Consider the following 23,474-nt stretch of genomic DNA (forward strand, 5'->3'; position numbering starts at 1 on the left):
GCATTCCTGATCACAGCAGGTAAAGGAGGTGACCGAGGACGCTGAGGTCTACGTGCAGGTTCCTGAAAGAGGCCCAGAGACAGTGACAACATGGATCCCAGCATGAGACACCTGAGGAAAAGCCCTGCCCCTATCCCTGGGCTTTACCTCAGTGGAAGGTCTGGTGGTCACTTCCAAGGGCAATTTCTTCAGGTCAGCTTGGGAGCGGATGGGTGTGGTTTTCTGCAGGGTAAACATGATGAGGAGGTCGTTTGCGTATCTGGTACATTCAAGCGAACTCTTTTTGGAGCCCCACGGTCTGGGACAGTGGGCAAATAAAAAAGAACACCTGGGCCACAGTCCTACTATTACAAGCCTCCCATTCTAACTGAGAAGACAAAAATTCACAAACACTAAACTACCAGCAAATTACAGGATTCTATATGATTAATCCAGCAACTGAGAGACTGGGGAAAAGTGTCAGTAGACTAAATTCCTATAAAACAAGCCAAAAGCTTGGAGATCCCTAAAGGCCAAAGCCGGAAAGGACAGGTGGGAATTGGCAGACAGGGAGGCATGCATACAATGAGAGCATCTGCCTGTGCAGAAGTCAGAAAAGGAAAGGCTTTTGTAATAAATACGATAAATGGTTGATACCACACATGTATCTAAAAAAACGTGACTAGTCAATTAAGGAAAAAATTTAAAACAACAGTAATATAAGAGAACAATAAGCAGTTCTAAAAGAAACACACGAAAAAATTGTTCAATTTTAGAAATATGTAATTCAAATTTAAGATGTGTATCTTTGCTTATCAAATTTTCAAAAACATTTAAAAATAAATGTACTGCTGATAAAAAACAAAACATAATACATCTTCTGGAGAATAATCTGGAAATAGTTATTTAAAGAAAACAGAATTTTTAAAATCCTTTTACTCTTTCAAATTCACTTCTGGAAAACTATCCCAAGAAAATAATTACGCACTAATAAAAAAAGTATGTGTGTGTGATATGACACAAGTAAGTCATGATCTCTATTTCTAATAAAAAATATATGTATTTATGTGTATGTACAGGTCATAAAAAGTTGGAAGGATGTGCAGTTAATGGTGGTTACCTCTAAGACAGGATATGTACTTTCTGGAGTTTCAAAACATTCTAGATGAATCGGACCTCTTCGTTAATATATAAACAAATTTTTTTTTTTTTAAAGAATGATCAAGGCATACTGGAGAACCAGTGTGCCTGGAGGTTGGGGTTGGAAAGCTTGGGCAGCACTCATGGGTGACAGAAGGGTGAAACTGAGCCTGAGGGAACAGAGGAGACACTGAGGGGTCCTGCCCATGTGCCCACTGCCCATGACCCACACACCTGCAGGGCCTCCAGCTTCTCTTGCTGCTGGCGAATTTTCTCTGTCAGTTGCTTCTGCTTCTCTTCCTGTGTCTTCAGATCCTTTCTGAACGTCCCCAGGGGAACCTTCTGCTTCTGTTCAGAAGCCTCACACCTGTAGTGAGAAAGTGCTAGGAATGATGTGGCAGGATAGCTCCAGGTAGGGCAGGGTCCTTCCTCCCCAGCCAACCTATGCTCTCTCTCACCAGAGCAACCTCAGACTTCCCAAATGCACAGAATTAATACTCATTGCAGGACACACTTCTATTACTTCCAGGCACTTATTATACAGCAAGACAGACATGTAAGGATATGAGCACTGACCTCAAGAAGCATAGTGGAAGAGTGGAAAAAGCACGGGGGGAGGTGGGGACGCCCACAAACTCCTTGTTAGAAAAAGTGCTCACCGGTCCTGCTCAGGATCAGGGTTCATGGAGCAAACCCAAGTGTCAGGGTAATCTTTTTCCACAGAACTCAGCTGGAAGGGGAGGGTCCGCCACTTCAGACACAAATCTGTGACACAGAACATACCCCCAACAAAACATCAGCCATGCCCACCAACAATAACCAGGCTCCTCCCAGCCAGGCCCAAGGCAGAGATGCCCCCGACTTTCTATACAAATATCCTCAGTCTGGCTCCAACTCTGCCTTCCTTACAGAACAGTCACTCTTCTCAGGGATAGTGATTCCAGCAGGGATGGAAACTTTATACCACAGACCCTCAGTGGCCCCAACCCCTCTCCCTCCTCCAGCAAAATCCTGACTCAGACATCACTCACACTTCTACCGATGTGGTAGCAAACCTTGTGAGACCCGGCAGGGTAGATGACCTCCTGCCTCATTTAGAAGGAACAGGTGGGCACAGCACAGCCCCAAGACTGAGCTCCCAGGGCCATCACCAAACAGACTCATATCCCTAGTGGGACATATGTCCCTGAATGTCAGTGCAGTCAGGAGGCCAGCACGGCGACTATGATGGAAAGGAGTCAGGAGGAGGTGCCGACCCCCAACTCACCACACTGGATGGTGGTTGGGATTTCCATAGCTCTCCGCCGTTTGTAACGCAGCTCACTGGATGGAGGCTGGTTCCAGTTGGCAGAGAGGTAGCCGAACTCATCCCAGAACTTGATGATTCCCCGCTGGGCTGGAAGACAAGCACCCACACATCGTGTGAGGAGTCAGCCCCCTGAGGCAGCGAGAGGATCTCAAGGCTGGAGGTGAAGCGAAAGGGCATTACCAATGGCGATGTCCTTCCAGTACTGCGCCAGGTGCTCCCCCATTGCCCGCAGCAGGTGCCGGTACTCCTTGGCATCAGCAAAGTCCTGCTTGTTGTGTGTAGGCTCCAGGACCAGGTAGGGCACATCTACAACCCCAACGACCCCGCCACATGCCCTGCAGGAGGAGGTAGACACGGCTCTGTCACCCCACTGACCAAACCTCTCCCGCCAACCACCCTGGGCTGAAGCTCTCCTCAGGCAGCACTCACATGCCCCCTTCCAGCTGTGGGCCCACTTTCTCATACATCTTGATCAGGCGGCTACAGTTGTAGATGAACATGCCGTCCAGGTCCCGGTGCTCGATGTTGACCCCAAAAACAAAGTTCAGTTCCTTGGGTTCCTTAAGCGCTCTGAGAAGACAAAAGATAAATTCAATCAGATCAACCCATTAACACACAAATACCATGGTGTTTAAGATGTATTAAGCTTAAGCTGAAACTTGAGACACTTAAGTTTTGCCTTTGCATTCAATATGCAACCTGTAGACTTGACAAGGATACTCACTGTGCAGTCACTCTAAGCTCCCTAATTAAAAGCATATGACTTTAGCTTTTGGTATCAAACAGGGATGTATTTAAGTATGAATGGGATTCTGTGAAGCTGTTGCAGATCTCTGCAAAGATGCTTATTTAGTGGAATAAACACAAGGTCATCTGCATAACCATTCCACTAATGTGACAGTAATTAATTTTAAAAAGACAAAAATTCACAAGAACAATAAACATGTGAGAGAAGAAATGATCATGGGATAAACGTCAACAAAATCGTGGAAACTGTAAAGCAGATAGATGATCAGTGGTCAGACTCACGGGGCAGATACCCGAAACCTAGGCCTGTGGTGAGGAGGCCAAGAAGTAAGCAGGGACTCAGGCCCAGAGCCTGCAGAGGCTCCAGACGTGGAGGGGGACACGGAGATCATGTAATGAGCCAGGACAAATGCCCCGTCTAGATAAAAAGGAACAAAATCTATAGCATTATTAAGAGTACATATCACCAGGTGGGAGAAGTATAAGGGAGTTTACAGCTGTATTTCTTAAATATTCTATATTTTACAAGTTGTATAGAACGAGCATTTTATACATCCTTTAAATGAAAAGAAAAAAAAAAGGAAAAAGGAAAGGAAGAGGGAAAAGATGGGCAAGGTGGGGAGAGAATGGAGGAGAGAGAAAAGGGGAGAAAGGAAGGGGGGGGGAGGGAAGGTGAGCGCACTGCCAGTGAGGACAGGCTGGTGTTCAACTCAAGGTGCTGGCTCTGCCCACCTTGTCCTGGCTCAGGGGAGAACTGAGCTGGGTAACCTCTCCTGTGGTGGGCATGTGACAAACATCTGGGAATCACAACATTAATGGCTTTCTCAAAGCAATCTGCATGTGACAGAATAGCAATCTTGTTGGGTGGAGAGGGATTCCTCAAACTCTTTCTTTGTCAATAATCCATACAAAAGCTACATAATTTTAAAAGACCCAAGGGCAGCCGGGCACTCACCGCTGCTTGGCCTCCTTGATCCGCTTCTTGACATCAGCTTCTCTGCGAAGGGTAATGGCCGTGTTCTGGACCTGTCGCAACATCACCTGGAAACACACGCCAGCACCAAGTAAGGAGAGGAAGTGCTCTGGGCCACAGCCAGTAATATCATTAACAACACATCTGAAACTTCTCACTTTAAATCACATGGACGCAAAAACAGACCTGGAAATTTACTTCCTTTCCACAGAAAAGGGCCTTCGCTAGGGACAAACACAAAAGCTGTGCTTCACTTGACCAGACTTGCTGACACGGAGGAGCAAACACCCCCAACCGAAACAACAGCCTGCAGAGGTGTGTGTGTCGCAGGGGAGGGGTGGAGAACTGCTCTGACCCTTACTGCTGTGTGTGACCTGTGGCAAGTGACCCTCTTCCATTTCTTTCTATAAACTGAGGATACTAACAGTGTCCACCTCACATGGTTGCCAAGATCCTGCCATACAGTGTGTTCAATAGTGACTATGGAAACAATCATCACATCCCATTTTGCAGCTCTAGGGCAAGGGATTCATGACTGGCGGGAGACAGAGCCAGGCGAGCTCTGGGATCCTAAGGGCAGCAACGCTGGAGAAGAGCTGCTGGGTCTGGGGCCTCACCCTGGAGTCCCGTGTGAGGTCTCCGCCCAGGCGCACTTCTAATGTCCGAGCTTTGCTCTCTGCTTCCCTTGCCTTCTCTTCAGCTGAAACCCAGAAGAAACCATGATAAGAATTCAAAAGGTCAAAACTCTTAGCTATCCCTCCTGGACCCCATAGTGCAGTCCCTGCCGTATGAGACGTTAGTACACTGTCAGGGAACAGGTGAGCTGGGAGAGCAGCCTCCTTGCTTGGAAAGTCAAGGAAGCCCCAATGAAAACACACACCTTTTCCAACTTTACAAATGAATCAGAACAGGTCAAGCACTGCCCAAGGCAACCAGAGTTAAATCCTCAGCAGGAGCTGGAAGTTACCAACAGTCCTCAGCCAACCACTCTCCTGGAGCAGCCAAGAAGCTTTGTCACCAAGAGAGACCTTGAGATTTTTGCCCTTGAGTCAAGAAAACCAATTTCACAAGTATTTGTGCCAGAGGACAGTGTGGGACTCTTCACTCTGGGCAGGCAAGCTTTAGATAACAGTCTGTAAATGGCTGAAGGAGTAGCCTGGAAAGAAAAACTGCTGAGGGAGAGGTGGGAGAGAAACTGGACCAGTGGTTCAGGAAAGCCCACCCCTGGGTGTTGCATGGAGTTTTTGCCTGGATCCTGCTTTTGCCACAAGCAGTGTCCCCCAGACAACCCTCCTGCCCAGGGGGTCATTACCAATCCGTGCCACGTGCTCAGCTTTCTTCACCTCCTGCTCCGCGCGGGTCTTGAACCGGCTTGACGTGTACTTGTACATCCTGGGGGGGGGGCGGGGGGCGAGTAACCAGAGGGCCTGAGCACCAGAGGTGCAGGGCAGCAACTACCTTGGCCCCCCGATGAGTCAAAGCCAAGCTTATTTTAGCAAAAACACTCAATTCCCTACTCCACTTGCCCCTTGCCATCCTGCTCCATCTTTGAAAAGCAACCTCACTACTCTCCGAGTGTGTCATTAATCCCACAGTAGAAACCAACCTCAGCAACGAGCAGGGCCTCTGCTTCCCTGTGTACTGTCTAAAGGGCCATTGGCCCTGCAACCAGAGGCTCAGACAGCTCACCGTGTCAGGCTGAGCACCCTCCACCTCGCAGAAGGCACACTCAACAAGCCTCACCAGCCACCTCTCCCCCTCCCTCAGGACCCCGTAGTTTGTCTGCAGTTAATCACAAGCAGCTTAAAGACCCAAATGCAGTCAACATTGTCAGAGTCGCTCATCCACCATCACTCCAAAGATGCCCAGAGACACGTGGCCAGGCCCCATCCTTGGCCCAAAGGAAACAGCAGGCCAGGGTGGGCAGGCCCCTACCTGGGCTTGTAGAGGCAGCAGGAGAGCCTCTTGGTCTGCACCTTGTGCCCATGGATGAAGATCCGCATCCGGGGATCAATGTAGAGCACGGCAGCATAGGCGCGGAAGGAGCGGCGCTCTGGCTTCCTGGAGGCAGCAGAATGGAGGGTGCTGTCACCCTCCCACCACCAGCCCAACTGAAGGCCTGGGCGGACAGCCTCTCTGCAGGCTCTCCACCTTTCCACCTCCCATCTCGGCTTCTCTTGCTGCCCTGAGGGGTGCTTCCTCTGTGTGGGCACCACATCCCACCTCCTCTCCCGTCCCTGGCACAGACACCTAAACTGGCCCCACCATCCCAGCACGGACCTGGCAATTCCTCTCCCCTCTCTAGGCCTCGGTCTCTTTCTCATTCAAGTTAAGGAGCTGGGGCAAGGATCTGGATTAGCTGAGGACCTGCTGTCCTTCTATTCATCCCTTCTGCCTTGTGGCAGGAAGACATTGAGTTCTCAGCTTTACCAACTCTAAAACTGGGGAATTCAGGGAACAAGCTCACCCCTCTCTCCCTCAAGTCACCTCCCTTTTCCTCCCTACCCAGCCACACTCACGTGCCCTCCGGAGAAGTCTCTGCCATCTGGATATCTCTTGGATTTGAGATTATGTCCAGCTCTGGCTCTCCATTATCCATGAGTTTGAGATTGAAGATGATCACCAGCGTTCCTAGGGAATAGAAATCCTGTGGTTCTACCAGGCACCCCCAGCCAATCCCCATACTGCTCCTGGCTCTGGAGCTCCCCGATGCTAGAGGCTGCAGGCCTACTTACCACTGTCCCCAGGAATCTTCATGAATTGAGTCATCACTTCCTCTTCATTGCGAAAGGGAGAATACTTATAGATGAGTTCCGTCTCGATGGCAAACTTCTCCACGTTGTCTGTAACAGGTTCCCGGGTCCGAGCATTCCAGGTGGGCAATGGGACTATCACCTTTGGAGGAAGCACAAGCAGACGCTTGAAGGAAGCCCCGAAACAGCCTTCCCCTGCAAATGTGCATCCATCTTGTCCCTCCCCACAGCAGCTCCACACTGCCCCAAGGGGAGGCCCAAGCCCCCCAGCCCGGCACCAGTGGCTCTAGCTTCTGCCCTTCCCAAGACTCTGCCTCACACTGCTAGGTCCTCTGGGGTATGCTGCCTTATGGCCTGGGGGTCTCTGCATGAGCAGTTCCCTGCTTGGGATATCCCTGGTCATTTTCCCTATTTGGTAATAAGTCTATTATTTCCACTAAGCAAAACATATTTGCGATGATCTAGTGAATCTAATGACAAGCACAAACATAACTTATACCTCAGCAATTCTACTCCCAGGTATATATCCTAGGAGAAATAAAATCTAAAAACAAAACGCTATAGTATGAGTCCATTTATATAAAATTCATAAATAAGCAAAAAATAAACTATTATTCAAGAATGCATACACATGTGACAAAACTATAAAGAAAAACAAGGAAATGACTGATCATCACCAAGGCAGTTCCTTAAGAGGTGCGATAAGGAATATGATTGGTGAGGGACACATGGGGACTTCTAGCATCAGTCTATGGTGGTGGCTACGTGGGTATTTGCTTTATAATTACTCTCAACTGTACGTAAGTTATTTTTTTAAATTTTATTGAAGTCTAGTTGATTTACAATGTTGTGTTAATTTCTGCTGTACAGCAAAGTGATTCAGTTATACATATATAGAGAGATTTTAATACACTCTTCCATATGTATAAAATTTAACCTTACATCTACGTAATCTTCTAGAAAATCCTACCCGTCAATTATACCTCAACAAAGCTGGGAGAAAAATCCTACTCATTCTTCAAAAACCCTACTAAAACGCCACTTCCCCGGAGGCATCAACGTGCATCTCTCCCTCCCCCCACCCCTCTCCCAGGTGCCGGGGAGCCCTGTAGCCTGGGATTCCCTCTGCAGAGCAAACCACTCCAGGCACCTCAGAGGTTCAAAATGGATGGCTGGCCCACCCTGCGGAAAAGGGGATTCTGTATTTTAACAAGCTCTGTGGTGATAAACTGTTAAGAGTTCTGAGGCACTTTACTGGTTTCTAAGAAGCTATAGTATTCAGCCCTGGGGCTGGTCTGGACACATTCCCACCCAGCTAAAAGTGATCTTATTTTGAAATCTTGGCTGAGTTCACACTAGAGTACAATCCAAAACAGTGACCTTCTAGCACCAAGTAAGGAAAAAATTTCAACCTAGCTTTTTCACCAGGGGAATTGAGTTCCATTTGTGTTCTCTGAATTGGTACCTCCTTTACACTTCCCAATCTTCACAGCAGTCCCAGGTGACAACGGCATTACTTTAACCTCTGGGCACTCACCTCATTTGACACCCACCCACCATCGGAACATTCCTCCTTTACTTTCAGGGTCACCACTCACCTGGCTTTCCTCCTACCCCTCTGGCCGCTCCTGCCTCCTTTGCTGCTTTCCCCTTCTCCCTAGCCTTTACATGTGGGCGGGCATGCCTAAGACCCCAGGCCCTCTTCTCCAGCACGCTCTTTTAGGTGAGCCCATTCACTACGAAGATTCCTGGGAGTCTAAGCCTCCCCCGAGCTCCAGACCCAGACTTAACTTTGCGTGTCCAGGACAAAACGTACACGCTTCCCCTCCAAACTGCCCCTCTTCCATCCTTCCCCGGCTCCAGACAGCCCACCCCCAAGTGCCACACCAGGACCTCAGCCATCTACAACCCCCCTTCCCATTTCCCCTTTCCAACTGATTAAACACCAAATCTGCGGCCACTCCTATTTCTCTCACCTCCCTGCTGGAGTCCTGTAGACAGCCAGGGCCTCTGACACCAACACCCCAATCTTTCCAATCCAGGCACCACACAATAACCAAACTGATCTTTTCAAAGAGGATCTAATACATTGCTTAGATTCCCTTTCGTGGCTGCTTTTAATAAAGTCCCACACACTCCCCAAGGCCCAGAGGTCAGGCCCGACCTACCCTCTCTGCTCTTCAGAGGCCACCACCTCTCGTCAGGTGGCCCCTCTGCCCTTCCCACAGCCCCCACCAGCTCTCAGGCCAGGAACAGACCGTTTCTATTGACGTGCAGCCCCTGCTCACACCACCCTCAGTCCACCAGGAAGCAGTCCTGAAAAGCCCAGCCAGGGCCAAATCCTCCTGCCCCACCTTTCCCGGGAGTGCTTGCCAGCTGCAGCACTTCTCTCACTCACCAAAAAGGCAAACAAACCCAGTGGCTCACGAAGTAAAGACGGCAGAAAAAGAGCCTTTCGTTCCCAGCATGAACTGATTTGCTATGATTTAGGCTCACATCTAAACAAGGCCAGTACCAATTTACTCACAGCCAACCAACACAGATGAGTTAGATGGACACTGACCGCATTTCACCTGTTTAAGTGACAGGAATGGATTTCTCTCTGCAGACACTCTTGGCCCCCTCTCAAGCTCTGGCCTCCATTTCTCACACAGGAAAGGAGTTAAGAGTCTAGTCTGAGGCTAGGCAGGCCAAGGCCTTCCCTGATCCTCCCATGAGCGGGCACAGACCTCACCAAACCAGCTCTGCAGACATGAGCCGCCAGGCCCAAAGAGAATCAGCTATGCATGTGTTTAACTTACACAGTTCAAAATCAGAATATTCTAGAGTCATTAGACCTTCCTTCCAACATAACAATAATCAGCTGAGGCTGTGTGTCAGCTGCCACTTACTGAAAAACTTAAATGATTTTCCATGTGTTCACCTGCTTCACTACCTGCCCAGGCCCTGCAGGTATCAGACTTGTAGCTTCTGATATAAATGGTTAGAGTAACACATTTCCTCAAAAGGAAAATGCACTCACAGCACATTCCACAAAATCACCATCATATGGGAAAGACAGTGCTGTTCCTATTATTATCACCAGCTGTGGTCTCCACCCATAGTCAGGGAAGCCCCAAATACTTCCCCTGATAAAACAGCTCTCCCCAGTGACATCCCCTACCCCAGGACTGAATTCAAGCTGCAGATCTAGGAGACCTACAAATCCAACTCTTGGTTCCTGACACTTGATGGCCTCATTCTCAGAACCGGGACAACTCTTCTCTGAAGCTGTGAGATTTTACTTCCTTTCACATTAAGACACCTGCCTTGGGCTTCCCTGGTGGTGCGGTGGTTGGGAGTCCGCCTGCTGATGCAGGGGACGCGGGTTCGTGCCCCGGTCTGGGAGGATCCTGCGTGCGGCAGAGCGGCTGGGCCCGTGGGCCATGGCCGCTGGGCCTGCGCGTCCAGAGCCTGTGCTCCGCGGCGGGTGAGGCCACAGCAGTGAGAGGCCCGCGTACACCTGCCTTCCCCTCAACAAGTTCATCCAACCAACCAGCTAATCCCATAACGGGATGTGGCTGCAATCCTGCAACGCCAATAAGCCCAGCATGCAAATGACCTATGAAAACAGCCTGGGTAGAACTAGGAAGTGGAATGGTGACTGGGAGAATGAGGATGGGACCTACTTCATCAATGCCTTCCTCCTCGTGAAAGGTTCGCGACAGGAAGAGACAGGTCATGGTCTCTTCCTTCTTGGTGAAGAGGATAAAATCCTTCCCAATGCGCATTGAGCCCCTGAAAGGGAAGCAGAAATGGGTTATTCTCCTAGGGATTCAAAAGCTCACCTGAAGAAGAAGCAAATCCCCCCTCTGGACGTGATGCAACTGCCTTTGGAGGGCTCCCCTAAAGGCCTCCCTGGGACCCAGGACCCTGAGCTGAGCTTCACAGCCCTCGCTCCCTCTCCTCCCCGACCCCCACCTCCCGACACTCCTCTTCCTGCTCTTCCGTGGGCCTCAGTTTCTCCTCATCACCTTCTCAACCACATTTACGCAGCACGCAGGGTTCTCTCACCACCAAGCAAGAGCCCCGGAGGAGTCTCACCCCAGCTTGTCGCTGCCTGTGCTCTGGTTTCTTCCCAGCCACACAGGGCTGCTGTGGCCTGACTGTGAGCCACCAGGTTTCACTCCAGTAACACCTCCAACACACACATCATCTTACACACTGAGCACATCCAGGTCTCACCCTGTCCTTCCTTCACTGACACAAACTCCCCTCCCATCCACTCATCAAACGGCAGCACCATCAAGGGAACAGCCCACTGCCTATGCTCACAAGTCCTCAAAAAACCAGGATGACCCCAAGGCTCAGCCAAACACAGGGCTAACCAAAGTATCGCTGTTGAACACAGTTCCAAGGAGGCCTACAATTGGCTCATGTCCTGTAACCACAACCATCTTGTGTCTTCAATTGTTTTGTCACCTCAACTCATTAAGCCACAGGTCCCTGCTTTAGGAAGCAACTGGTTTCTGAAAAATGTGCCTCCAGGCTGACTTCCACAAGGCAGAAGTCTGAACGGAATCAACTGCTCCTTCCTCTATTTGGCTGAGTTAATCCTTCTGAGGAGCAGGCAAGGACAGGCCTTTCTGGGAAACACTGAACAGGGCAAAAGCGTGAAGCACCAGTGGGAACAGGACCCACTGACCTGTCTTCTGAGCAGCTTCTGGCTTTATGGCTATTACCTCATTAGTCCTCCTAATACCCCAGGGAGGTGACAGTGGCGGGAAGCCTTATTACTCCCTTCTATGTAAATACAAATACAAACTGGGCCAGTGTGCCAAGTATACAAATGAACGCCATGCCCCATTGCCCCAAATGTTCAGGAAAACTCCAGGACACTATCCAGAGATGCCCCGGTGGCTGCCAAGTTGTTTTTCTCCTCCTCCAGTTCCCGAGGTGCTGGCAATGCTCCCTCCCCAGACAATTTCACAGTCCTCCTCCTGCCTCCCTGAAACTTACCGGTGGCAAAACGAGGCACATTAGCTTGCCTTCTGCCAAAGCTTGCTCTTACCCTAATTTGGCAAAACCTCTCACTTTGTGCCTCTCCCCTGTCTTTGATCTTGACCTTGGAGGGTAAATAGCAACAACCCAGAAATGCCACTTCTCTGCTGGCTTCTCTGCTTCACAGCCCTATTCTCACCACAAATCACTTCCTCCTGAAACTCTTTCAACTTCTACACTAGTTTCAAAATGAATTCACTCTTAACACTAGATGACTCCTTCTCAATGGTGCCTTCTCAAAAGTCGTTCTACCAGAATACGCCGATGGCAACATTCTCAACTTCGGTATGCTTTCCTTCCTGGTCTTCTAAGCACTTCCAGAATCACATTTCATTTGCTCCTGAAACTTCCTCAGTAAGGAAGAATGTCAGTGTTTAGAAGCCCATTTTCTACAGTAGGAATCATACTCAGAGAAGGTGAAACGGCTTGTCTGAAGTCACAGAGCTGATAAAACCAGGAGGGGGTTTTATCTATAATCCAGAAGGGAAGTCAGGGTTTCTTACATCTGACTCTAGGAGACCTCAGTTGTTGGAAACTTAGATCACCACACCAGAATCACCTGGGCCCTACCCCAGGCCCACCAAATCAGGCCAAAAATCTACCATGGAAAGATCAAAGGAGAGATAAAGTAAGAAGGGAGAAACTAGGCTAGGGCTCTCACAGTAATGATAAATTCTTAACCTACTCATATGTGTTATAATCTCAATTTACAAAGGAGGAGGCTGAGGCTCACAGAAGCAATTAAGCGGCTGATGTCAGATTTGAACTTTGGTTTGACTGAAGTAAGATGGACAGCAGCTCCGGCCTTGCAGTCAGAAAGACGTGGTGCATATCTCAGCTCTACACTTGGGCATTTTCACACCTTTGGGCAAGTCACATCACCCCTATAAACCTCAATTTTCTCATCTGAAGATGAGAATCATAGTACCTATACCTCACCAGGGCTATGGTGAGGATTAAACGAAATCATTCAAGTAAAGTTTTTTAGCACAGTGCCCAGCACATGGTAAGTGCTTGTTATTGAGAGACAAGTGGGAGATCCAGGTACCAGGTCCTTGCCATCATGGGAAGCACTCTCTCTCTTCCCCATACACCCAAGCTGGTTGCATGGAGGGACAACTGATGCTGCTGCCCAACCAAACACCACCCTCAAATAAAACAACACATTTCCACAGCAAGACTAGAAACATGACTCAGAATTCCATTTGTACAAACTCCAATCCCACTAAATCTTATTCCATCCAAAGGTATGTACAACTGGAAGTGAGCATTTCAGAAATAGAAATCTTTCTCTTGGGGCTTCACTCAAAACCAGAACACCGCATTCCAAATGCCAAACAAGTGGGAACCAAGGGCTGAGAAAGAAGTCCCAAGGGATGGGGAGATATTAGGTAGGTCCCTGCTACAGGGCCTGGCAGGACATGTGAGTAGCAACCAGGTCCTTTGGTGGTGTTGCGGTGGGTGGTGTTTCGGGTCTCTCACTCACTCACCCTGGATCCCCAGTGCCTGGCACAAAGCGTGACAGGTGCTCAGGGGACACGCTGCACCACAGAGTGACCCCTTCACCATCTCATAAGCAACCCAAGCCCACAAAACAGCCACTTGCATCTTCAACCACAGGGTAAAAATAAGAATTTTCAGTAGGAGGAGAGGTGCTGTTCCAGAGCACAGTGCCAAGAGAAACCTACAGCTTCTCCCACCTCAATGATTTTGGATGTTCATACTCTTTGATCTGTGACGTAGGCTGGACATCAGCTGCTAAGTCCCCAAACCACAACTCCTTCCCGACTCTCCTCCTGTTCCAGAATTACCGTGATGGAGGGACAAGGACGAGGAACGTTTTCATTGGACAGAAGCAGGAGGGCATTGCTCGATTTTGTTTTGAGTCCTGGGACAGGCTTCTAGTATACTTACGATTTTAACCCATTCCCGTACTGCCCAATCTGGGTGGACTCAGGCGTTCGCTTGGCTGACTTCCCAAACTGGATCACGCTGGCAGCATCACCTGAAGTGGCGGACACAAGAGAAAGTGAAAAGTTTGCTTTTCTTTCCCAGACTCTCAAAAATCAAAGGTCTGAGCCTTGTTAAATCCAAGCAGGGCTGTCTGTCTACTGAAAACCTCTGTCCAAGGAAATTCACAACCATGAGGCAAATGGAGGAAACCTCTGACTGGCCTGTCAGTACCGCCATCACTAGGCCCTTGTTCTGTTACCAGAACGTGATAATAAGGCTGGGGGTGGCCACCACAGTTCCAGCTCCAGGATGTTACACCAGCTGATAAATACAATGTCAAGAGACAGGTAATCTGACGGACTTCAGGCTGCCACTCAGATCCTATTTCCCATGCTAGAACAAAACCCAGCAAATCCGTGAGTGGAATTAAGCCTGAGATGTTGCAAGAGACCTCCCTCTCCCTTCTAGTCACAAGAGTGAGGCAACAGAAAAACAAGTTAACACAATAAGCATTTTGTAAAAATGGTTACATCCTCCCCAAAAGAAGCAATCAGCCCAACACTTACTTGGATCCATTCCTGCTCCATCATCCAAAAAACAAAGCATAAATCCTCCGCGAAGGTCCTCTCGCCTTTCTGTAAAAGAAGGAGCTGCCATTACTGGGCAGTTACCCACCAGAGGGCGGCAACCTGTGTGTGATCGGAAGGTGGATCAATGTGAAGCTTAGTCCAAAAAGGCCTTCTCCTACTGGGCAGTACCCACCAGAGGGCGGCAACCTGTGTGTGATCGGAAGGTGGATCAATGTGAAGCTTAGTCCAAAAAGGCCTTCTCCTTCTAACAGTCCTAGCTAGTGTGAGTTAAATGTCAGGGCCCTTGATGGTAGGAATTTCCATCAAAGGCTCTCCAATGCATTCTAGTTCACGACAAAGCATGAGAGAATCTATAAGGAAGGGACAGAGAATACCTAGTCCAGCATCTAGCCACAGCCAGGGCCACTGAACATGCACGGATTTCATACACACCTCAACCATCCTTCTGCCTCTCTGCACCTGGATTTTTTCCACCTCTGCCTTCTGCTGTGGACACTAAAGTACTCCAACTACTACATGCTGTACCTTATCAACAGTGCTCAAATTCAACAGGGCACCTCGTTTGTGGGTTAACTTTGGGGTAGCCTTCAGATAAAGTGATCGAACCAGACATGCTATGGACACAGTGGTAGCAGCTGCTATCTAGAAGGTGAATTACTAAGTCAGTATGTGACTATCCCCAGGCCAACCATAGTTTCTGGGCCATCAGTATTCATCATCACATCCCCTCCTTGCTATGGGTCCTTCAAATAGCTCCCCATCCCAGAAGTGAGTGTAGTGAGAGCTGCCTGGTTTCCAACTGGACCTGCTCGACTGGAGAGAGGAACAGTCCTTTGACAATAAGAGACAGAGCAGCTGTGGCAGGGCGTCCTGACCGACAGGAAGGAATTGTATGAGACTAAGGCTGCCATTCCAGTGGCTACAAGAACCCCTTCCTTCAGCAGCTGTCTCTACAGCAGCAAGTGGTCACTCAGAGCAGTCTGGATCCAAGCACATCAGAAACACTGGAGAAGAGATTCCCAAACAGAGAAGGGAACCACACTAGAGTTTCCAAGGTGCCTTTTGACCCCAGAGATGAGGACTAGGCAGGCAAAGGAGGAATGGCATAGGCCTTGGAATCAGGAGAGCACTTGTACTAAAAAGGAAGAAGGTCAGTTTAAGGTACTACAGGGATAAGCCCAAGGCTGCCTTGGAGTCTGTTCCCTAATTGAGGACATTTTTGTCTCCCCCAAGCTGCAGTTCACCAACTTCACCCAACTACCTAAGCAGTGGAACCTCAGTTTAAAATGCTCTTTGTCCTCCCCTCAAGCTAAATATTCAAGTAAGTCATAACCACCTCTGTTAAATGGACTAGTTAATGTAATTTAAAATGCTATTTCAGAAGTACTATAAGCCACAGAGATTTTCAAGTATCATTCGATGTTCAGGAAGCTGAACTTTGCTGAAACATTACTCACAGGTGCTTCCTGAAAGTTCGAGAATAAGGACCTTCTTGGAAGTACTACTGGTAGATAAGGAAATTTTTCCTGTGGCAGTGCCTTTTATCAGTCTGGAGAACCCAAACGAGATCTAGTAAGCAGAAGCAAGTGCAAAAAAGGTGCAAAAATTCCTCAAAGTTTCCTTCTGGAGGAAGCAAAGTGTCATATGGAGACTCAAACTGGGTCAGGAACAGAGCGTGGTAAAGGAAGTGTTCTAAATCTAGCCAAGAGCCATTTGCTGTATGCTTTAGCCATAAAATGTACACGAAGACTCTGCTTTGGGATCTAGAAATTGGTTCAAGCCAAGTGTATCTGAAAAATCTCCAAGGATTGATTAATGGCATTTCTTGAACACTACCTAGGAATTACTTCTAGGTCCTTATGTTTGGTAGAACAGGACTCACGGGCTGTTTTTCTTTTTTTTAAATTTTGATGCTTTTTTAAAAAATTTATTCATGTCTGGCTGCGTTGGGTCTTCGTTGCTGCGCGCGGGCTTTCTCTAGTTGCAGCAAGCGGGGGCTACTCTTCACTGCAGTGCGCAGGCTTCTCACTGCAGTGGATTCTCTTATTGTGGAGCATGAGCTCAAGGCGCACAGGCTTCAGTAGTTGTGGCACACGGGCTCGGTAGTTGTGGCTCACGGGCTCTAGAGCACAGGCTCAGTAGTTGTGGCGCACGGGCTTAGTTGCTCCACACACAGCATGGGGGAATCTTCCCGGACCAGAGCTTGAACCCGTGTGCCCTGCATTTGCAGGCGGATTCTTAACCACTGCGCCACCAGGGAAGTCCACACAGGCTGTTTTAACACACAATCATCACTTAACAGTGGGTCTGAGATCCCCCTTTCTTGCCCAAGGACTTCATTTTAAAGCTTTTTCATATGTTTATGAGAGTAAGAGACCCACCTACAGAGGGTCCTCCTGGCCACACAGTGACCAACAGTCTGTAAGCAGCTAGCAGTGCTCAGGTCCACAGTCACGTGTGGCACTGCCTCAGGGCCAAAAGAGACTAGCTGACACAGCAGTAACTCCTTCAACTTTGTAAGGAGGCAGTATGGCATCTTCATTTGGCTAAAATGCTTATCCCAATCACTCAGTTATTCGATATGCCTGGCTCTGTGATGAAGATAATAGCCGAGAATAATGCGGATGTGATCACTGCCTTCAGGGAGCTTACAGTCCATAGGATAGCTACTCCCTGTAGCAGATCAGTAAGCAGGAGGGTTTAAGCAGAAGGAGACTGAGAAGAGTGTCAGCTAGAGCAAAGGCAGTGTGCATAAGGATCACGTGAAGAGCCTGTTAAAATACAGATTCGGGGCTCCACCCTGCAGAGTCTAGTAGTGTGGGTCAGAGGTGGTACCTGAGAATTTGCATTTCTAACAAGCTCCCAGGTGATGCCAATACTGTCCACCACTGGTCCACTCTTTGAGAAGCAGAGAGCTAGAGCTAGCAAGAACTAGAAGGCCTCTCTGCTCGAACCTATCTCCCCAGACATTCCAGCAGTTAGAGATGCATTCCTAACACATTCTATTCACTTTAGTCAGTCAACTGAGTGCTATCTAAAGCCTCTAAGCAAAGGATTTTTATGAAGATGGGGGAGTTCTGGACAGAAAGGAGTCTAGGCAGCTGGAGGTTGTCTGCTCCCCGTCCCAACATACATCTCAGAAGCAAGACAAGGAGGGCAAAGCCAAACTACCTTCTTTGCAGTTGTGCTTCAGGCCCTGGTAGCAGCTACGTACAATCACAGACCCAGTGTGGAAGGCTGCACATCTAAGTTTCCCCCAACATAACCAAGTCTGGCCTCTCCAAGTTAGCCCAACGTTCCTCCATCCAACTCCCACTAGGGAGAACAGGAAAAAGAAAGAAGCTGGAAAGGAGATGTGAAATGGAGCTATAAGTCAAAAGTCAGAGGTGATAAAATGATGTCCTCAGCGGAGGCTGTAACAGAACAACACTCAAGCTCCTTGTACTTTGCAATGTGTTTGAGCAGTATTCGTTTCAGCTACATTTGCTCTAATTTTCCATTTACTAACCACTGACCTGGCATCACAAAAGGGATCCTTCTTTGAGGCATGGCAGTCCCTATCCAAGGAAGTCCAGAAAATCAATAAAAACACACTCTACTTCTGACAGGCACGTTATGGTCTGGCCCCACCTAACAGGAATGCTTTGGGTACGGGAGTCTGATTCCCTTCTCACCCTTCTTTAAATTACAATGTGAATGTGTGGCGAATTCAAACTACATCTGATGTTTGGGGAGATTTCCGAGTTCAGTTATCAATCTAGTTTCAGAATGGGAGACAAGAAGATACTTTACCCGATATTAAGAACAAAAACTTTATAATATATTACTAATTCTATTATTCTACTTGTAAAATGAGGTTGCTTTTATTCCTCCTGTTGAATGTGTTAATACGGCACTGAAGTAGGAAAGTGTGAAGTTAGGGGCACCTCAGTCAAGATTCCCAATCTCAAGGTACTTAAGAGTAAATCAAGTCTTTCTCCAAAATGCTATAGTGCTTAGTGCTTCTATCACACCATTTAATCCTTAACTACCTTGACAGTTCCCTCAAGATCAAGTTATTGTTCTCTAATCATCTGTAGAGTGCTGTCTCTCCAATTAGTGACTAAGTTCTCTAATGAGAATTTAGCAAAGGCCCCATCTCATGCTCTCTCGACTCCTCCCAAAACACAACAGCAGTAACATTGAGCACCGAATAAATGCACACTGAAATCCAACTGTTTGTTCTGCTGCATTCTAAGGGTAAAGCACTAAATTTCCTTGCTGAAATTCACCCATCAAAGGTAGTAAGAAGGAGCAGGGATGATCTCTTTTAAAAAGCTTCTTCCAGTAATTCCCTGGTGGTCCAGTGGTTAGGCGCTCTCACTGCTGGGGCCTCGGATTCGATCCCTGATCTGGGGATTAAACTCCCATAGGCTGCGCGGCACGGCCAAAATAAAAAAAAAGCTTCTTCCAAATAGATTTGGCTACGATGATTTGTCCCTTCAACATCACTTGGAGTGGAGGCCCATTCTCTACTTTGCCATCTGTGCAATGATTAAAACAGCCACCATTTCTTTCAGAGGTAGCGGTTACTACTCCTCATTAAAGCACACTGGGATGTAAGACATACTGTGGCTTGGGAATGATGCCTCCATCTGGCCTGAGGGTTTAGTAACCATCTTCTAACATTCTGCTGCTATGCCCCCTTTTCTTGTTATTTTCTTCTAAAAATAAAAGTAGTCTTATTTTCACCACTTTGGCAGAGCCTTCTGAACAGAAGGCTTTAGAATTTAAGCAGTATAGCTGACTTTTAGCTGTTCTGAATATTTTCTTTGCTCCAAAGAAAGGCATAAGAAATTCATATCTGGGGAGATTCTTTATAATTATATGGCATTGGAAATTCTAAGAATTACTTCCTATTGTGTGATTATCCCCATTTATCAAACAGGTCTGTGAAGAAAAAGAGGGATTATTTGATAACCATATATTCCCATAAAAACACTCAAGTTTTCTCAAAAGCTAGACAATGCTACCCAAATTGGATTTAAAAGCCATCTTCCTCTGTTCCACTTCCAAATTTTTAGCATTCAAACGACCAAAAAACGTGCTGGTGCAAACACTGAACAGGCAAACAGCAAGCTATTTATCAAATAATAAATAAATAAATAAATAAATAAATAAATAATAATGACTAAGATTTCTTCCACTGTTGTACCCACTCCATTAAAAAAAAAAGGATCTTACTGCCAAAGAGCAGAGCCAATTAGGCAAAATAGTAGACGCTGTCAATATCTTTAAATTCGAAGCAAAGCAGCCCTTCTTCCTACATAACTTCTCTGCCTGAGAACATCTCTGCAGACCTCAGTGTCAACCTGGTTACACAACTGTTTTATACAACTGACACCAGCAACTCTCCAAGTTGGGACTCGTCCTCACCAAGGCTGCAGAGGGAGAAGATGGCCTTCAACAAGATCTCTCTTTGGCTGCAGGAACCACAAACCTGGTCACCTGCTAACTCTAATCAGGACAATCAGTGGTACTTGGTCATTTCACTCCCCATCACCCCCATAAATCTCCTAGTGGATTTATTTAAATAGATCTATAGATCTGGGCACCCCGTGTTAGTTCCTTTACACCAATATTCTTGATTTCTATTACATGCCTGACCAGGGCTGCCCTGTTTCTCCCTAAGACCTGTAGTAATCAGGCTGTCTACCCATGCTCCAAAAACCAGTTTTTTCCCACTCATTTCTTCTTAGGCACAGCAACAAATGCTTTCGGGAACTGGGCATTAGAAGAAAGGGCTGATGTCTGTCTTACCTGCATAGATATCGATTCTGGTGGCATCAGCATCTCTGCAAAGTTAAAAGAAAAAAAAATCAAGATTCAAATGAGAATATGAAAATATCAACCATTAAGATGCACAATATTTTGAGGGGGATACATACTATTTTGAATCTATCTTCAGGAAGTCATAAAGAAATTCTATATACATTAAAGATACAATTTTACATTTGGTAACACAATTTTCCTTACATGTCTATGAAACACTTCTGGAGCTCCAAATTATTTAAAATAATCACAGGATACATAGGACCTAGACACACTTTTTTAATAAAAATTTCACAGTGAAACATCTAAAAAGAACGTGTTTTAGATGTTTAAAAACATCTAAAAAATGTTTTATCCTTTTTTAGAGGATAAAAAAGAACATTTCTTTTACATACTAGGAAATGACTCCAATCACTCATTTGATTGCAATCATAAACAATATTCCAATAACTTGTCCATTTTTTCTTCTCACCAAGATTTGAGAAAAAAGAAAACAACCTGCCACAAAGCCTAAGAAAAATCAGGTCTCATGGTATACACACTATAGTCAGCAGACTGATTCATGAGCCCGTAATCTGATCCTCCCTAAACTTGAAAGGAAGTTGGGATAGCCCATTAGACTCCAGCCATCAGCTGAAATAAAAGTTCAGTCATCAATGAAGTCTTCCATAAAGGCTTGAAAGTAATCTAGTCCAGTTCTGCCAACTGTAGACAAGGAAAATGAGGCGCAGAGTTTCAATGGTTTTAAATGTGAAAAATCCACTCAAATCCATACAACTCTACACGTGCCGATTCTCAAAGACATAAAAACATTTTCAAAAATAAAAGAGATTGGCAAAATGTGTGCATGAGCAGGAACATACACTTCCAATCTCCAGTTCACCGTATGATATACAAAAAAGCAGTCTGACAAAACACATTACAGTCTCACTAAACTAACAAGTGGGAAATTCAAACACAGTTCCATTAAGCTACAACATTTTTAAATTGAATATAAAAATTAAGTCAACCAGGATTGAAATAATTGAAAACACTGAAAATGGGAGCTTTCTAGTTAAACAACTTGTTAACCAGCACACTTCCATGAGCAGTCTAGTAAATAATAACAATAAAAGTAATAATAGTATAGATTTATAGCATGGACATAGGTAGACATAATTATCATTATGTCATTAACTGGAGGTCTGTTTAGAAAGTACTCCTATCAACTCTTATCCTCTTCTTCCTTCATTAGTCATCAACACTTGGTCAATAAACGCCGTGTCTGAATTTTATGTTTGCATTCAGGAACAAGACTGAGAAAATATTTTAGTGATATAATTATAAACAGACTTGTATTTGGACTTTGCTATTTATCTCTGAACCAACCCAAACTTTTCAGTCTTGCTCAGTAACATTTATAGGCTTCTATCACTAAGAATTCAGTATAACACAGTGCTAAAGAATGATTTCTTCTAAGCATAGTTGCTAACAATGGAAGATGCTTTGATCAACCTGAGTCATCTGACAATAAAATACAGTCACTCCTCCGTATCTGCAGGGGATTGGTTCCAGGACCACCCAGGAATACCAAAATCTGCAGATGCTCAACTCCCTTATATAAAATAGTATAGTACTTGCATATAACCTATGCACATCCTCACGTCTACTTAAAATCATCTCTAGGCTACTTATGATAACTAATACAATGTAAATGCTATGTAAATAGTTGCCAGCATGCAACAAATTCAAGTTTTGCTTTTTTGGAACTTTCTGGAACTTTCAAATTTCGATCATGGTTCATTGAATCACAGATGCAGAACTTGCAGATACAGAGGGCTGATTATACATTTTGGGAAGACACAGAACTCTGACATAATTTTAAAGACATTAGATAGTGTACTGTCCTGGTAGCACAAATTAAAACAGAGCTTGTCTGTCCTAGTAATTAGATAACTAAATTTTTATCTTAATTCCCTGTGTTTCACTACAATTATCTTGCTCTAATACACAAGGGAAGGTAGCTTTGGAGGTCATAAATTCACTATTTTTAGGCTGGAGCACAGCAATGAATGAATTAAGGTAACAACTAATGTGCTATTAAAAATACTTTTTGGGTAAGAGACTTCTTAGGAATGAGTCGCATTTGCAACAGAATTGCCCTTCTCCCAAGTCTTCAGAGAGCAAAGGTCACACGACCCAAAAAGTTTTCAGGCAGACTGTATGCTTGAAGACTACATACCTTGCATTATCAACTAGTTCAGCAAGAGCACCAAATAAGAATTCATGAGTGGTTCTGAAATGATAAATATTGAGAGTCAGGAAAAGAATTATGGAATTAAACTATGATTCCTAATAAAAAGTCAAGGTTATAAAATAAAGTTTTTTGGAAAAAAAAACTAAAATTGTCATTTGCATCATCAATTTACATTACTTAAGTTTACATTTCCCCACAATTCAAGTCTTTCCAGAGCTCACTAGTAGTCCTCAAGTGTTAACCTGTCAAGTCCTGCTATCTACTCAAAAATGTTTATTTCTTACTATTTTGAGCAGAGGAACCCACTCTAAAACATTCAAAGATTCCTATGTGTATTACTTCTAAAACAGTGTTTTTCACTATTCGTATTCTACCCTGAAAAATGCCTATATTACATTTTTCATTGCCTTAACCAGCTGTCAGTTTCTGCATATCTCTTAAGAATTCTCAAAGGACAAATTGCTAGCATTCAGCTTTATCAATACCTTTGTGTGATTTACTGGTGAAAACCCATTCAGTTTTGTGCAATTTATAAGCAAAAATACTCCATTTTAAAGTGGAGAGAAAGAAAATAATCCATTTCTTGACATTCCCTGATTTTGGCCAAAACCAAAACTTTCCCCACATTAAAGAAAGGAATCCAAGACCCTCTTAAACAATTCCTCCTTATCCTAAGAGGATAAGGGCTTGGTGTGGCCTCCTAGGGCCATTGTTCAAGTTAGCCCTTTCAAGGAGGGTAGCCAATGGTCATCTCCTCCTCTAGGAGGCTGCTCAAAATGTGAGTGGGATAAATTCACAATTACCATGTTATTCAGAACTCAATAAAGATGATGTTTATGTGTAAGATGTCTCCTTACATTTCTTCCTCCATTTACACCTTCTTTAACTTGTGCTGTTTCCCATAATAGTCCTCGTTAGATATAAAAGTAGATGTGTCTACCTA

The 23,474-nt window shown here is 45.9% G+C and overlaps 1 protein-coding gene across 1 annotated transcript in view; it reads right to left on the reverse strand.

Annotated features, from left to right (window-relative positions):
- MORC2 (MORC family CW-type zinc finger 2) overlaps positions 1–23,474 on the reverse strand; it is a 39,156-nt gene that overhangs the window by 7,934 nt on the left and 7,748 nt on the right. Inside the window, exons 2-19 of the mRNA XM_007461208.1 lie at positions 22,517–22,570; positions 20,284–20,318; positions 14,461–14,529; positions 13,856–13,946; positions 10,570–10,678; positions 6,884–7,043; positions 6,668–6,779; positions 6,084–6,209; positions 5,461–5,540; positions 4,766–4,848; positions 4,131–4,216; positions 2,858–2,998; positions 2,609–2,763; positions 2,387–2,515; positions 1,779–1,884; positions 1,354–1,486; positions 148–222; positions 8–62 (exon numbers count right to left, since the gene is read on the reverse strand). Of these exons, the coding sequence (XP_007461270.1) occupies positions 8–62; positions 148–222; positions 1,354–1,486; positions 1,779–1,884; positions 2,387–2,515; positions 2,609–2,763; positions 2,858–2,998; positions 4,131–4,216; positions 4,766–4,848; positions 5,461–5,540; positions 6,084–6,209; positions 6,668–6,779; positions 6,884–7,043; positions 10,570–10,678; positions 13,856–13,946; positions 14,461–14,529; positions 20,284–20,318; positions 22,517–22,570 (1,799 nt within the window). The remainder of the gene's footprint in view (positions 1–7; positions 63–147; positions 223–1,353; positions 1,487–1,778; positions 1,885–2,386; positions 2,516–2,608; positions 2,764–2,857; positions 2,999–4,130; positions 4,217–4,765; positions 4,849–5,460; positions 5,541–6,083; positions 6,210–6,667; positions 6,780–6,883; positions 7,044–10,569; positions 10,679–13,855; positions 13,947–14,460; positions 14,530–20,283; positions 20,319–22,516; positions 22,571–23,474) is intronic.

This window comes from Lipotes vexillifer, unplaced genomic scaffold (genome assembly GCF_000442215.2).
Source record: "Lipotes vexillifer unplaced genomic scaffold, Lipotes_vexillifer_v1.1 scaffold691, whole genome shotgun sequence".
Lineage (NCBI taxonomy): Eukaryota > Metazoa > Chordata > Mammalia > Artiodactyla > Lipotidae > Lipotes > Lipotes vexillifer.